General features: G+C 33.5%; 1 protein-coding gene across 1 annotated transcript in view; it reads left to right on the top strand.

The window, feature by feature from the left end:
• Positions 1-17183, top strand: part of LOC117103508 (protogenin-like) — a 60233-nt gene that overhangs the window by 13786 nt on the left and 29264 nt on the right. Inside the window, exons 4-5 of the mRNA XM_033244063.1 lie at positions 3167-3441; positions 13931-14092. Of these exons, the coding sequence (XP_033099954.1) occupies positions 3167-3441; positions 13931-14092 (437 nt within the window). The remainder of the gene's footprint in view (positions 1-3166; positions 3442-13930; positions 14093-17183) is intronic.

The raw sequence follows: 17183 nt of genomic DNA, 5'->3' as shown, positions 1-17183 counted from the left end.
TGTTCTATTTTCTCTATGACTAAACACAGTTTTAAAACATGATCGATTTAATAATAAGGTAGGATATAACAAAACAATAAAGTTCTAACATTGTTTATTTAGTAAATTGCAACATTGCTTACGTGTTGAAAGCTGGTAAACTATATTTCAATATTGTTTACGCATTGTTTATCAGCCCGACGATCCAGCCTACGATCATTGCAAAGCTAATTAAAATAACAATGACCTTCATAGTGGTTCGTAGCTACGTTCAAAACGTACCTACAAGCAGATTACGAGAGGTTATGCGCAGATACGAAGCGGTAATTTGTGCCTATACTGTATGTTTAAATCTTGTTTTGTATTTTATATACTTTTATTCTTTAGGCCTATTGTTATATTGTGTGGAGAGGCTGTTTATGTGTTAAATAATAATAATAATACTGATTTTTATTATGTTAATGTCGAAATATAAATAAAACTGAACTGCTGTATTTTAATAATAAAATTTTATGCTAATCCTTCAGAGACACAAACAACATGTGGTGTACAGAAAACAGTAATCAATTCTTTCATTCTGACATTATACTGTATTTATCTATACGACATTGGAAAAATATATACTGTATACATATAGACCTACAGGCTGCTTGGAATACATGGTACACAAAAACTATCCTCCGCCAGACACCATCTCAGTATTTCTGAGTCTAGGCTCAAACGCGACATCGTTGGCAAGAAATGAAATGGAGTGATGCATTCACAAAATAACGTACATGTAAAATAACCATTTGAAATAAAACATTGAAATAGTAAATAGTGAAACACTAGGATGGTTTAATCATTTTAATGAGGTTGAACCATCCATACAAATAATGACATAGCCTACAGATGTACTCTGTAAACATATGCTAAAGCGAGACGATATGACCACATGATTAAACATCAACAAACTTCTTCAGATCAAATGCGGTTGATCCAGGTCAGTATTTAATACATGCTGCTCTATTTTTGTGCGGGCTGTGCAGACACATTGAATGGGGTACTTGGGCAAAAAGGTATGTTTTGATAGCGTGAATTCGAACATCGCACATTGAAATCTGAGTTGGAAGGTGACTAGCGATTGCTTTTTCTTCTATAAAACCAACAGGTACGGTAGGGCACACTAAACAAATATGAGACATTGGGGTTTCCCAAACAATTAAAATGAATAAAGAGCTTTAATTAATTTGAAACATTTTTTCGTGATTTGTCATCTAGCGTAGGCCTAGGCCTACTGTAGCACTTTACTGTAATAGGCTTCTAATATATAGGCTTAAGCCTATAGCCTAGAGGTAGGTTCAACATGTTTTAAGTTGTATTAATCACAATCGGATCCATATTCCGCTGAACACGTTTAACATCTACGCCATTCACGAGCAGTCAGCCATATGAAATGGGGAGGAGTCAACTTCCAAACAGAATAAACGGATCGAACGACAAGCTTCCAAACTGCATTTCACATACACGTTTGGAGAGCTTGTCATATAACAATGGCAGACGTGTTTGACCCGTTTCTGTCATTGGGGATAATTTGTAGAACGCGCCTAATAATACTATAATACAGTTACAGAATAGATAAATTGAAATCTGGTTGTTAGTATGATTTTCCTATTCATCTGTTTACCATGCTTTTGACAATGATGACTAATTGTATTATTGTAACTTTTTAACTTTCATCATGGAGAATATACTCTAAGGCATTATTAATGTTTTTACTACTACCATCATTATAAAATAATTTTTCAGAAAAAACAATGATTTTATCCATGATCTACAGTATATTGTTGGAACTATAACAAACTGAAATGAAATCATTCTTTTACCTTTGGCATAGAAATTTTACTATAGATCTGATTAATAATGCAACTTAAACTTGTAATGCAGTACTAGCCTAGGACAAGGTCATTTTGTAAGAGTTGACTTTAGGACATTCTGTCCAAGGAAGCTACTTGCAGCCACAGTGCACTCACCAGAGTGGTCAACCAGCTTAGTACTAGGTTATATAAAATTGTTTTTTAGGTTAATCCTTTAACACCATGCTGATTCCATCACAATGGACAGGAAGTGAAATAATACCTGAAACTTTCTGGGATATTAAATCTAGTCTTGAAATTGTTCTCAAATGTCAGCAAATAAACATTTTATATTGTCTCACCTTTTGTTTATAAGTAGCTAATTGTGTAGTTATATGATTATTGTAATTGGATATAATTTAGTACCGTATTCTCGAATATAAGACGAGGCTTAAATTGAAACATGCACATTTTTTATAAATCATGTTCTTATGTGGATTGTCCATAACACGTGAATTGACTACTGAAATGGAGCTACTAACTGAATTTATTTATTATTTACTTATTTGTCCTTTATACTGGGTTACCTCTTCATAAAACAGTAAAATCACAATAAAATGACAGAATATAAAAAAACATTAACATATAAGAATGAAAGTAAAGAGTTACCTACCCCAACCTCCACCACCACCCTCTCCCCCCCTTTTCCAAATTTGAGAACTCCTAAAAGTAAACCTTCTACCAGATTCAGTTCTGACGTTAGGCAAAATTAAATTTTCCCGCAGAGCTGGATCTGGTTGAATAGTAATGAACACTGTCAACTGAAGTGAAAGTGAACGGAACTTTACAGCAAGTATCGGGAAATAAGATTTAGGTGAACATTTAAAAGCCAATAAAGTGGTATTATTTGGAAGATAAGTCCTACTTTTGGCTCCGTTTTTAGCCAGCTAGATGCAGTATCAGTCCTGTAAAAAGTAGCAAAGATATATGTGAATCGAAAAAATGGCCGTCGTTTTATACGCCCAACATACAAAAATAGTTCAAAAAATGTTCTCAAATTCACGGGTCGTCTTGTATGTTGATTGCCTTATACCCGAGAATATATGGTTTGTATAATAAAAACAAATCTAAGTACAGTATAATAATAGTAAACAATAGATAGTAATAAAAATAATATATAGTAATTGTGGATTTTTGATGTGCACTTATGTCTGAGATCATAAATGAGAATTTCAAAGCAATGATTGATAAAAATTTTTTACTGCGAAGTATGCTATATTTTTCATGTTAGTAAAAGGGCGGTTGTCATAGAAAATGTAAATGACCTTGAAATTGATTTTTTATTATCATAGATTCACTGTTCTTCCTGGGGGTGCTTTGCAAATCATAGATGTCACCGAACAGGAGACGGGAGAGTACCGTTGCGTTGTACAAAACATTGCCGGTCAGAGGCAAAGCCAGCCTGTGACTTTATCACTGAACTCATCTTTGCAACAACCCACGGACGTAGTTTTTATTAAGAGTCCTGAGTCTCCAATTGTTCGCAAACGGCACACAAATGCAATGATGGAATGTCTTGTGGACATGCCCAAAACTTACTCTGTGGAGTGGATTTACCAGAGACAAGGTATTTTTTTTTTTTTTTTGTGTTCTTGAAACATGGTAATGACAATGTATGATTAATATAAAGAAAGGCTCTAGAAGTGGCATTTGTGCCGTTGCTCATAGGCTTCAGCTCTGTATTCCATGAATTATGGAGTTGTTGGGTCCAAAAATAGTTGGCGTTTCTTCTCTGAAGTTTGATTGAAAGTTTTCCAATATGTAAATCTTCATGAGCCCATTATCTGCAAATTATCATTTTCATCATTGAGCAAGTTGATTGGTTGAGCAATTAGACAGGGGGTACCGCAACCTACAGTTCATTCAAGACCATCCTTGCCCATGGTTTGGTGGTGAAACCAAGTCATCTCGATAACGACAGAGAAGCGGCGGCCCAGTGTTAGTACTGTACCCATCTGAATGGTACAGTATGCACTCCAGTGAACCCAGTGAGTAAGTGGCCACTAGTTTCAGTCCCTGATGCCGTTGAAATGTGTAACTATAAAGTGCATCTCTTCGGCAGCGATCACGCCCATCCATTTCGTCATCATGATGAGGGATACAAATTTCTAATTAAGGAAATCTTGTTTCTTTTGTTCCTTACACTACTCAGGAAATATGAGGTGGAACATAGTACATGTGGGTAGATACTTCGATGATGGAGTATTAATGTATTAATGAATGTGTAGGTTGGCACAAAAGGGAATGAAGATCATATTTCGTATACTTGCTCCAGATATTGTCAGTCATGGAAATAGCATTTTGAAGACTAACCCACTACAATTGGCTCCTTTGATTAATAATATTAAGAGTTGAATGGCCTAGTAATATGTTGAAAATTGTTTTCAAAAGAAATAGGGGAGCACAGAACAATGGCGTTTGTAGATAATTATCTTGTTGAGGTCTTTATTCAGAATAAGAAATAATTCAGCACAGTATAAAGAAAAATTCATAGCTACCATTTCATTTTATTTTGTAAGTTTTAATACTGTGGTTATAAGTTTTGATATTTTAAGTAAACATTCTATAATTTTATAATCTGTAAAAGTGTTAATTTGCTTGAAGTATTAAAGTATTGTTGCCTTGACTCCATAAAGCTACAGAATATTCCTTAAAAATATCAAGCATGAGAGAATTTCATATTTTTTCACTTGTCCCCGGACAAGTACTGTACCTTTGAAAAATGCAAAATATCCGTGGAAATCGGCACATATTTTCGAAATGTGGCGACGGATTTCTGGGCCTAATATTTTTTGCGGGGAATATTTTACAGCCTGACACATCCTCATTTCATTTATTGCAAAATAAAAAAAATTTCTTACCTCAACGAAAGACAAGCACTGTAGTAGGCCTATATAACTCTGAGCATGGGCCGAGGGGACGAATCCCTCCTAGAGAATCTGCTAGACGGCAAAATTTTTTAGCCTTGAAAATGAATTCATTTATAGGCCCTAAACCCTAAATTTTTAACTTCAGTTTTACAAGATTTGGATTTTATATGCACATTATTATCGTTTCTAATTACTTTAACAACTTTAAATCCCAATATAACTACCATTTCATAGTCTGTCTAGATTATTGCCTTTCCCACACGCGCAAACGAAATAGCTGGGCCTGTTTTGGAGTCGGCCTAATGGCTGCTGTTCATATTCGTACTCGAAAGTAATTACTAGTCTTGAAGTCCAGACACTTCATGTCGTCCAACTTAACTTATCAACTAATGGTTGTGCGCCCAAAATCTTGGACATGTCTGGTATTTATAGACTAGACCAGTGCGAATTTATATTGGCTATGCTCTCACACGGCAGCACTGCTGTGCGTCCATATGAGAAAATCCTGATCCGTATACCAAGAATATGATGATCGAATTACTGGCCAATAAGAAACTAGAAATTGTAAATGCATACACGTGATTGGTTGATGATAGAAACGCGCTCACTTGCTAACCGATAGCGCTTGCTAACCGTTAGCGGTATCCAGATTTTTTTTATAAATTTAACACCTTAAACATTTTTGACATAAACAAATTGCAATCTGCCATTTTCATATATCGATACGCAAACAATAAACTCCCAAATACTTTTAAAAGACACTTTACAAAAAATAACGAACTACATAACTATGACACTAGAAACGCAAACAAGTATGTTATAAAAAACTACAATAGAACCTCAACTCGAAATTCAATAATGCACACCGGTCCTCTGCTCTGGAACTCACTTGACACATCCATCTTAAGTCACAATACCATAAATTATTTTAAATACAATTACAATTCACACCTTATATTGTCTCTAATAAACGCCCCCTCTGAGTTTTTTTCATTTTGCAATGAGTGCCCAATCAATTAACATGGGTATCCAGTCCATAAAAAGGTTGACAAACAAGGAGTAATACCGTACTGTGTGCTGCTTTCTTTGATATGAAATGAAATAAATACTACTCAAAAAAGCTTACCCTAGGCCTATTTTGTGTTTCTCTCATGGTATTTCGTTAGCCTTATAAAAACAGGGTAAGCTGCAAACCGTGTATTGTTAATGTGTCGCGTGTTCGACGCTGATTTGATTCAAGGTGTCTGGTCAATGAAGTCTATACCGTAGTGAGAATGTTTCTTCAAGTTGAGGGCAGATGTTTTGCATGCGGTGGTGCGGTGCTAGGCCTAGTTCATGAGGCCGACAATGTTTTTGACAAGCACGCGATTGCTGTTATGAAAGGAGAAGCACTGCGCTGCATCGTCGGACATTTACCCCAAGAGAACTCGAAGATATTTCATTTCTTTTTGAAACACAAGGAATTATTGATGTTCAAATAACCAGCAACAAATGAAGGAACAGCAAAATAGCAGAGGCCCTGCATATTAACTTGTTCCTCTACAAATAAAGAACATTGACCGTTTAGAGCAGCTTGTTTAGGTAATTTTTGATTTTACAATCCACCTCTAGTAAACACCCCCCCTTTGAAAAAATGCAACGCCCCCGGGGCGTTTATTAGAGACAATACGGTATATCTAAATATAAACACTCTTTAATATCCTTAATCAAAATTATTCTTTTAGTTGTAGCCTAAACTCGTCAGCTTAATTACAAGATCCAATACCGTAATACCCTTGTTTCTTTGTGTATGTGTTCTGTACTGTCCTTGTCCCGTTAAGAATATAATGTTCTCTATTCTTGTATGTTTTGTATGTGTATAGCATTCACTGTATTATCAAAACTTTTAAAATTTTCAACTTTTTACTGGTGGAACCAGGCTTAAAGCCCTCCTGGGCTTATCTGGCTTTCTCCAGACATATTTGATTTCCAATTATTATATAATCGATTTTTTTTCATGGTAATTCCTGATGATGCATTATGTGAATAAACTGAACTTGAACTTGAACTTAGCGCTAACCGATTGGGCGCTCACACAGGTGCTAACGGTTAGCGCTAACGGTTAGCTCCCGATCCGGATACTAGGGCTCTCGTGAGAACCATCCTATTGTAAACAGACTACATACAGCAGGCCCAGGCGGCTGATGGCTTACAGGTACGATATCGTGGGAAAATATGTAGGTCTGCTGTTGGTCTAATGTGTAAACATACAATAGATCTGGCTAACATTTAATGATTTAAAAATTAATTTTCAATGTATACTGCAAAAAATAACAAATTTTATATTGAGTAGGCCTACATTTTTTCTTTTAAACTGTCAATAAATCGCGGGATTTTGGTGACTCTAACTTGATGAACACTGTGCTGTGCGTAACCGTGGCATAGTCGGTTTTCTGTTTGATCTCTCTTTGTGTGCCGACAATTTGTTACTAAAATATGCTGCGCATTGTCAAGAGTCAGACTTTTTATAAGTACTGTGAAAGCATTACGCATTACATGGTGAAGTAGCCTATTCTAGAAGTGCTTGTCCACGGACAAGTGGTCCCTGAAATTCTGGTTGTCCGACGGTAAAAAGCACTTGTCCCGGGCGTCAGGCAAGTGGGTTCGCTCATGCCTGAATATACCGGTACATTACTGTAGATTGAAAATATGATGCTGTAATTTGGTCTTTGTATGTTCAACACTGTAAACTAAATACATGATGTTGACAATGATATAAACTGTAATTGAGTGTTTTGGATGGAGTATTTGCACTGGGTTTTTAGGGTTTACACTGGGTTGGTACACTAACTGCAATACCCCAGATATGATGAAGCATTTTCATTAAACTAAACATTATCATTCAAGAATTCATTCATCAGGCCTATTCTAATCAAAGCAGTTTAATTATTACAATAGTAGGAGTTGAAACATTGACAGAAAATACATTCTGAAATTGAACTCTATTGAATGACAATGACTAAAAAAATTCCACTGATTTACTGACAAATTTTCTGGCCCTGTGGATGACATTTTAGTTAATCTAATGTGCCAAAAATGCATTTTGCAAAGATCAAATATGTCTGTTTGAGTACGTATTTGCAGTTTAACACGATTGATTGTCATTAGGTCTAATGCAGAAGGAAATGATCAGATATAATGGTGTCAACACACATTAGTCTCACACCATTATCAGTCCCTAAACTATAGGAAGAACAGCCGCCCATTGGTACAGTATTATTCTAGACTATGAATCTTGACATGGTTCGAATAGAACCTGTTTTAAATTTTGTATGGGAAGGTATGTCTGTACATTTAAATTTGAGACCTTACAACATAAACTAGATTATAAACAAAAAAATGTACATAGCAGTTCAATTTTGAACTTAAACAGAGTTACATATAAGTACTCAACGTACCACAAATTCATTTTTTTCATTTATATGAGATAATGGAAAGATTTTAACTGTGTTTGAATCTATGGTTGTATATTACGTACTTGCATCATACAGCTTCCTAAAAATTCAGACAATTCCAAAGGCTGTTCCAACAATTGGATGCTATAGTATATGTGTTAAATGTTTATGTTGATTGGCCTTCAGTACAGGCATGCGCAGTTCAAACTGCGAAGTGGCTTAATACATAGTAACTAGGCATTATATACAGTATTTAAAATTTAGAAAATTACATTTTTAGAAATTTATGTTTTGCTTTCAAAGCCAGGCTCTGGAGGAAAAGAAAAAAATAATTGATATGTTGTACTGATATTTCTAATGAAAACATACAGTAGTTACCAACCTGAGAGATTTGCGTGAGTGACTACACCAGTTTATCGCCCCCCCCCCAGGCTCCAGGGGCAGAACCCTGTGTTCCAGTGAAATGAACGGTTGATTGTGACGATGAACGTGCAAGACCACACGCGACTACTAGATTCTACTAAGTGCGTGGTTGGCTTGGTTGTTTTGGTCAGGAAGGAGAAATTTTCTCGGTGAATTAATTCTCAAACGAGATAACGAAAGCTCTCTAATGACTCAAGCTATTGCATTACCATTTTTATACAGTATTTTTAATGAAACCAATTTCTTCTAATTTTAAATACATTTTCCCCTGAATTCGTGATAATTCGTTATCACACATAGACTTTTGTTGAATGCGTGACAAATTTATCATGCATGTGTTTCTGCAAAATGCGTGTTTCATCCAAAATCACTTAAAAATGCGGGACTGTCTCGCACGATGCGAGACAGTTGGTAACCATGTGAAAACGGTGTGTGATGAAAAATTTGTACGGGTAATGAGATACAGATTTAAAAACCTGGGGAAAAAGGGATGTGTAACCCCTATTTTTTTGCCACCATCTTAAAAAACAATCAGTTAACAACAACGAAAAAATTTTCCTCCAGAGCATGGCTTTTGGAAGGAGCATATATAATAACAGTGCATCTACATATTACTGAAATGAATCCCAGGAGAGTGATTTACAGTGTGCCTACTAGCTTTCCATTTAAATTTTGTTGACATTTGCTCTCCTTGATAAACCCACACAAGGCAGTTTGGAGTATTTCATAAAGATCTGAAAATATTTCTGCTATCTGCCAATCTAATTAGCATAATTATCAGATTTTAATGGCCTAACGATGGCTTATATTAGTTTTTAAATACCAAATCTTTGAGAATTCTGCATTATTCAAAAGTGAATATGAAAGTTGCTACTGGGCATGCTACAAAGACTAACCACAATCTAATAATTCGGTGTAATGTATTGTTTAATATTCCACTATGCAATTTCCTAATTTTGGCAAATTTTGAATACTAATTTTTGTTCCAATTGATGCTGTGATAATTAAAATAGAATAGAATAGAACATTTACATAGCGCCGGTATCCACCAGACATGACGCTCATGGTGCTTCTACAAATGTTTTATCAGTTAATTATATGCAGCACAGAAAAGGAATGTTTTTAGTCAATAATGGATTTCAAAATTATGCTAATCACGCTCAACAATCAATCACCAACATACATTTCTGATCTCATCAAACTACTATAAGATCTTTAACCTGCACTAGACCCCTTAGTTTGACTACCAGTATTGGTTTTGTTCTTCCCTTCCAGTCGCCTTAAAACATACGGTGAACGAACCTTTACAGTTGCAGCTCCAAAAATATGGAACAGAGTCAATCCGTTAGTCATCCTCAGTGGGTGTTTTTGCAAGAGTCAGTTGAAAACCCATCTTTTTAGTTCACTTTAAATCAATCTTTTATTTTTGATTTTTTACTTTAAGCGCCTTGGGACGATCTATCGATTTTGTAAGGTGGTAGGCAGGCTTATGGCGCTAAGCCTAGGCCTAGCTACTGTAGCCTAGACAGTGGCTGTAGGCTTTAGCCTAGGCCTAGAACTCAGGATACGATATTTTCAGCTATTGTATGGTATTCCTCTCATGAATAAAATTTAGGCCTTTTGCTATTTGCGAAAGTTAAATGTTACGAAAACGGCCGAAACTATCAATTCGTGAAAGATTTATGCCGCGAAAGTTTCTCCTTTTACAGCATACAGTAGTATACGTCAATGTATCCGTAATTTAAAGTGTATATTTTCTATAGAAGGTTGTCCCTGATATATCTACAGCATTGTTCATTGACCTTGAATGGTTTGTATTATTTTTGTTTCTCTGTAATTGATTAATAATTTTGAATGTATTGTACCTTTAGACGATGTCAAATAAATCAATCTATGAATGAAAAATAATTGCATGTGAATGTTAATCATTTAAAGATACCTATACCTTCATGTCATGTTAACTCGACCAACAAAAGAAATATTAATTATTAAATAAAGAACGAATGAAGCATTGAACTTTTCAACCATTGAACCATTGAACGCTTAAGTATGGCCAGCAACATTCAACGTATGGTAAATAAAGAAGTTAGTGTACAGTTCGGTTTTATTAGCTACAATACTTGAATCATGGCTTTTAATTGAAAATCACGATAAAGATATATAATATAGACAAATTCACTTTTAAACCAAATACAGTGTAAATGTATACAGTAAAATTTTTTTACCAGTAATAGTATATGATTTTATATAAGGCGCTGTTAAAAATATGAATACAAACAATATCTACTATTTAATAAAAAAAATAATAAAATAAAAAAAAAAACTTTAAAAAAATTGTTTTGTTCAGTGCCATAGAAGACATGCATGCGAGAATGATAAACTAATCAATTTTTTTATTGGGCCTAATTCTCCTAGTAGTTTTTAGCTTGCTGTCTTTTTTTTTGTTTTTTGTTTGTTTTTGGGGTAGTTTTTTTTTTTTATAATTTCCTTCACATCCAACAGCAAGTACACTCGCGACTTATAGAATGGAACAAAGCTTTATAAACCAAGTCTCTTATTGAGGCTTAGGGAGTGGAGTTGTTTTTAGTCGTGAAATAAAATCCTGCTGTGACAGGAATTGAACCTAGGACCCTGGGATCAGAAGGCAAGCATTTTAACCAATAAGCTATTCAGCTTCAAACTATTTATTCTTTTCACTGATTGTCAACATTTGTATTCTGTCAAGTTTGTCATACAGAATCGTTTGCTGTCAATGACAACCAAATGATCTCTCTTGAAAGTGGTTAATATAAATAATTAAAAAAAACCTATAAAAATTGCTATTATATCCTCAAAAGAAAGATTTTGGTAATGGTATTAGGAATAGGTATGGTGTGATGATGTGCTGTATATTGTATCCCAAGATGAAGTTCATGAAGCGATGTGCTTGCTTAAACATCTAGTTCGAACTAACGAATAGTAATGATTTCCCCACTGGAATTTCTCAGCATTAATGCTTATTGATTTGATTGTTCAAGTGGAAGGGGAAAGATTAAATGTAGGTAGAATATTAACTTTTGCACGTTTGCTTGTTAGTGTAAATAATTCTTCCGGCAGAATTGTCCATTTTTCATGATGTCATAGAGAAAACCTACTGTAAGAGCTATCTACAGTAATTAACCTGATTTTTGTGTATTGGAAATTTCATTTGTCATTTTAATTGAAGTTAAACAGATAATTAATTTATATTCATACAGTATTTGATGGGGTTTTTTTTTTTACCTTTTTTAGAAAATGATACTGGTAATTTAATTTTCATTATGTTATGGAGTAAACAGCAGCAAAAAATACTTAGGCATTATCAAAGAGTTCAAAGTGTAATGTAAACAAAAACGTGTTCATCGGCGATCAAAATGAAATTATTATTGTCGTACAGTGAGTTTTTAATTTTAATGATCGACGATGTAATAAATGATGAAAACAAACTCTTATTAGCCAATTAAATACATACCAACACACTGTAGATGAAGTACAGTACAGCAAATTAAATTTTACAAAGCTTTTATGCAGATTAACTAGATGGTACTTAATGAATACTTAAAATCTTTGTTTCTCTATAGTTTTAATTCAATAACAGGAGGTTGAAAAAAAAAAAACCAAAAAACAAAGACACTATAAGATAAATTTGACATATTGATAATTTTACTTAAAGCTAAAGAGTAGTACATTGCTTACACTTTTATTAGGCTAAAATTAGGATTTCACCTAAAAATTGAATGTAATTTTAGAGTAACTAGTTATGTTTTGTTACAGTAAATATTTGATGCATGTTTACACAACTTGCATTATTTGAAGCAAGAAACATTAAATTGTACTTATGAATAGTATTAGTAGCTCACTATTTGTAGGCATAAGGTTGACCTTTGTAATTGCGATTTAATATTGATAGGTCAATTAAAGTTCATGTAACATTATTTTATAGAACTCGATCCATTGTATTCACATAACTGGGTTTACAATACCATAAAAATTCTATGTATTTTGTGTATAGAAATGGAAATAAGATACACATTTTACTGTTATTGTAAAGTATATCAAATGAAATTTTTGAATAAAAGTATATATATTCAGTTTCTAAAAAAATCACGAACATTTTCATTTTATATTCATTTTTGGATTTATTGTAAGTGATATAAGATGCACCTCTCTAAAATATGTGCATACCCACATCTAGATATTTTTTCACTTACTCTGCTTTCAAATTAAACATTATACTTAGAGATACTTTGTTTTAAGTACTTTAGATATTGTACTTCCTAATGGAGAGTACGTATTAAATATGCCTTGATATTTTGTATCATTTAGAAACAATCAGTTTCTCTTGAATATAATAACATAATAAGTCAAGTACTGTAGCCTATGTACTCTACTGTAACTAGGGAGGGAAGGGGAATCGAGTGGTAGCTGAGGGATTTTGGTTTGAGGAAGGACATGGGCTATTGTTTGAAGGAGAGGGTTCGGGTTGTTACCCAACCTAATTTGAGAGTTTAGGATGTTGTTTCCCATGATTGAAAGTTCCAGAGTTTTTACAATTTTAATCTCAGTGATTTCACAATTAGATAAGAAATTTTTCGGCCGCTGCCTGGTTAAGCACCCATTTCGCAACCCCTATTGATACACCACTAGTACCATTTTAATACTAAAATAAATTTTTAATAAGCGTCGCTCTCAAATAAGACTTCTCACGTAAACGCCTCTCCTGAATATATGCGGTTGTGAAGCCTTCAAAAATAGTATACGCGCATCAGCTCTTGTTTGGTCAGTTGCAATACAATGCATGCATTTTATTCATTTTACACTATCCTCTTTTTAATAAGCTTAATCAAAGTATACTCTAATTTGACCTTCGTGGATGTGTGTGCAAATATCTCTTTGCTCAATATATTGGGTAATAAATATATTTCATCTTGTGCAGTAGGACTTACCAATAATGAATAACAAATTCTAGGTTATTACCTCCATTGTTAATAACCTTTTTTCATTGTAAAATGAAGATTTTGTTGTTTTTTTTATCTGATTGCGCATTGCAGCTGAAGGGAAAGGTGTTTCATAAATGCACAGTAATTTGCCTAATTTAAATTTATAGTTTATTTTAGGTACGAAAATGTATGAATTCCCAAAAATTAATTTTTTTCTAGAAAAACAAATTGAAATTGATATTAATGTATGTTTTTAATTCCTTCAGATAAAGTAAATGTTCTAAATTAGAAATTAATGAATGTTCTAAACTGAATATATAGTAGTATTTTATTAGTTGAATTTAACATAATTTTCAAACTGTTCTTTTCAGATGGAATATTAGGTTCATTGTCTAAAAGAGCCAGGTCCATTGGACAGCACAATCTTATATTACGAGATTTATCACTGGATGATTCTGGTCTATATTTCTGTCAAGTTTTCAACACAGATGGTAACTTAGTATCACAGAGGAGTGCTACACTAACTGTTGTAGGTAAGTGTCCATAAGTTTAGCTTTTTTTTAAATTTTTTTTCTTTTATTTCATTTTCAAAAACACTCACAGAAACATAAATGACCTCAGCAGTAAATATAATATCTAAAGATCATAATCAATGGACCTTTCTGGGGTATGTCAAACTTAACTGACAAATCAGAGCAGATATTTTATTAGTAAACACAGACAGTATTACAATAAAAGCTGAATTATTTTTATTGTCTCATTTAAAGAAAATAAATTATTTGGTGTTTAAATTGACCAGTTTAGTGCGTTAATAGAATTTGTATGCAGGTCCCACATTTTTGTTATCTTTGATGGGTAGGTCAAAAGATTTTAGACCTTTGGTTTATCAAATAGATTCTGTTCAGTTTCATTGACAAAATGGTGGGGGCGGGTAATCCTATAAAATATGCATTGATTTTTTTCTCTTCTTTTAACAATTTTTTATATCCTTGATCAATTATACACACTGATATTTTTTCATATTGACCTGACAAACAAATCCATAGGGAAATTAAAAAAAAAAATATTCTTTACGAAGTATAATAGTATTCATAAAATAAAGATGAGATGTATGTATACATGAATAAATGTATATTAAATGAAAGCAACAAAATGAATAAAATGTATGGAAATTCCATGAAGTTGCGTACTGTGTAAAGCAGTTGCGTACTGTGTAAAGCAGTTGCGTACTGTGTAAAGCAGTTGCGTGCTGTGTAAAGCAGTTGCGTGCTGTGTAAAGCAGTTGCGTGCTGTGTAAAGCAGTTGCGTGCTGTGTAAAGCAGTTGCGTGCTGTGTAAAGCAGTTGCGTGCTGTGTAAAGCAGTTGCATACTGTGTAAAGCAGTTGCATGCTGTGTAAAGCAGTTGCATATAATATACCTTTATCTGTGAAGCAGTTGCTTGTTTTGACTTTTTAAAATGTTAATTGTTTCAATGGGAATTTCCCAAAACAAGGCTTAAAGTCAGTCAAGATAATGGTTTTATAAGGGAAAATCTCAGGGAGAAAATAAGTATATCAATATTAAATAGCATGATTGAATGATTGATAACGACATTCAACATGAAGAAATGCATTACATGCCATTATTCCATATTATATATTTTGGTTTTTGTGGTTTCTTTTCAAGTTGTTGTTGTTTTTTTTTTTAATTTGGTATAATAGAAAGGAAAACCTTTTTGTTATATTTAATTGTGCTATCTAATAGGTTAGTTTTTTTATTGAACATGTTTCAGTTCTTTTTGACCATTTATATAGACTTCTTATATAGAATGCCTGTGGTGAAACACAAACAGAACTATAAATAAGAGTATCTAGTTCTGAATAATAAACAACCTACTACCTTTGGTGGTTAACAAATATAGAATTCATCTACAAAAACCTTTTGAAATATTTATATAAAAGTAATTTTGAGAGGATAAACTCTGTTTAGCTTTAGTTAAGCATTCTGTACACAATAAAAATCATGATAATTATTATAACACAAGTATAGGAAAGAAGAACCATCCTACTGTACTGCTAAATGCTATGTTCCACCAGTTGGGCATTTGTGTATGCTACTGGGAGAGCTAATCCTTTTCGTTAGGAACCCCAATGCCTTGGAATTCCCACCTGGCTGAACTTTAGTGCCGAGTACTTTATCACTTAACTTTGTAAAAATTTCTCCATTAATTACTCTAGTTCTAGTTTCTTGTAACCTTTGTCTGAACATCAATGAAAAGTTAGTTTAAGCTTTATAAATTTTGTAATAAATGTAATAGCATCAGAGTGTCTTCTGATGACAACACCGCACAGGAGTATTTGTGTCAGAGATGCTATCTATACACTGGGGGAATATCACATTTTTCCCACTAGTAAGAGCTAAACTAACAAAAAAAGTGTTCCAAAATACTATTGCCTCATTTAATTAAAATATTCAAAGTACATGCTACTAATGTACAGTATTACGTCATTGAGTTTCCTGATCACGCACGCACAGTACAGTATGTATATTCTATGATTGCATTCTCGCTGAAAATTAAAAATTATGATGTTTATTGTCAGTCCATTAAAATATATACTGTAGTGTGTACTGTATGCATAAGTCTAGGTGTATAACTATTGTTATCTTTAAAATAGTTGTTTTATTTAACCCTTGTTTGGTCTCAGTAATACCCACTGACAATTAGTTCATAATTTAACCAAAGTAAATCTACCCTCCGTCTTGATTAGGATTTATACATTGTGAACCAGACTTTAGTATTTACGACTACACAAACCTTGATGTATGCAGTTTGTGTTTTTCACCAAGGTTCATGGTAATGCCCGACAGTTAATCATTGAAGGTTCCATAATGAATCGGAAAAGGAAGGCACGCAAGCTATAACCCAAATGATTTATTAAATTTATCGTATTTTGATGAATGGTCCTCAATGTAAATTAGCTGATATGCTAATGATCCTTAATTATCATCTTGAATTGGTTTCTTTTGCTAGCTTGCTAATGGGCTGATCTTCCGACACCTTTAATACTGTGCATGATAAATGACATACATAAAATAGATCAGGATATAATGGAAATATGAACCAAAGATCATTCAACATCCAACGTGGCCTTGTGTAACCATTCTATCTCAGTTATGGATATTAATATTGATGGGGATTATACATAATTTCCCTTTAGTGTTGTAAAGTAATAGTAATGTGATGTTTTTATTTGATATCAGTATTGTTGGTTACAGAGGTGAATTATACTAGATAAGTTCATGGACATGGTAGTTGTTTCTAAATAAATTATAGTATTCAAATGAAGGTTATGGAACTGACCTACAAGCTCCTAGTATGCTGCATATTCATCAATATTGTATTGTAAGGGTCTGCAGTATTTATTTTGCTGAACAGGAAATCACAGATAAAGCTAGGAAAATGGGAATAAAGGATTTTATGACATGGGAGTGGACTTGGATTATGTTGTTAGGGATTTTTAGTTCCTATGCATGTAATGCAATAGGAACTATTGTAATCACTCTTGCTATTTCCTATGTTTTTTATTGTGTGTAGTGTGTATGTGTGTGTGTAGACATTTATGCAAATGCGCATGCGTCAAAGAA

This window comes from Anneissia japonica, unplaced genomic scaffold (assembly GCF_011630105.1).
Source record: "Anneissia japonica isolate Jap-2015-1 unplaced genomic scaffold, ASM1163010v1 scaffold288005_len623695_cov211, whole genome shotgun sequence".
Classification (NCBI taxonomy): domain Eukaryota; kingdom Metazoa; phylum Echinodermata; class Crinoidea; order Comatulida; family Comatulidae; genus Anneissia; species Anneissia japonica.
Note: the sequence above shows the minus strand (reverse complement) of the source record. Positions and strands in the feature narration are given on the sequence as shown.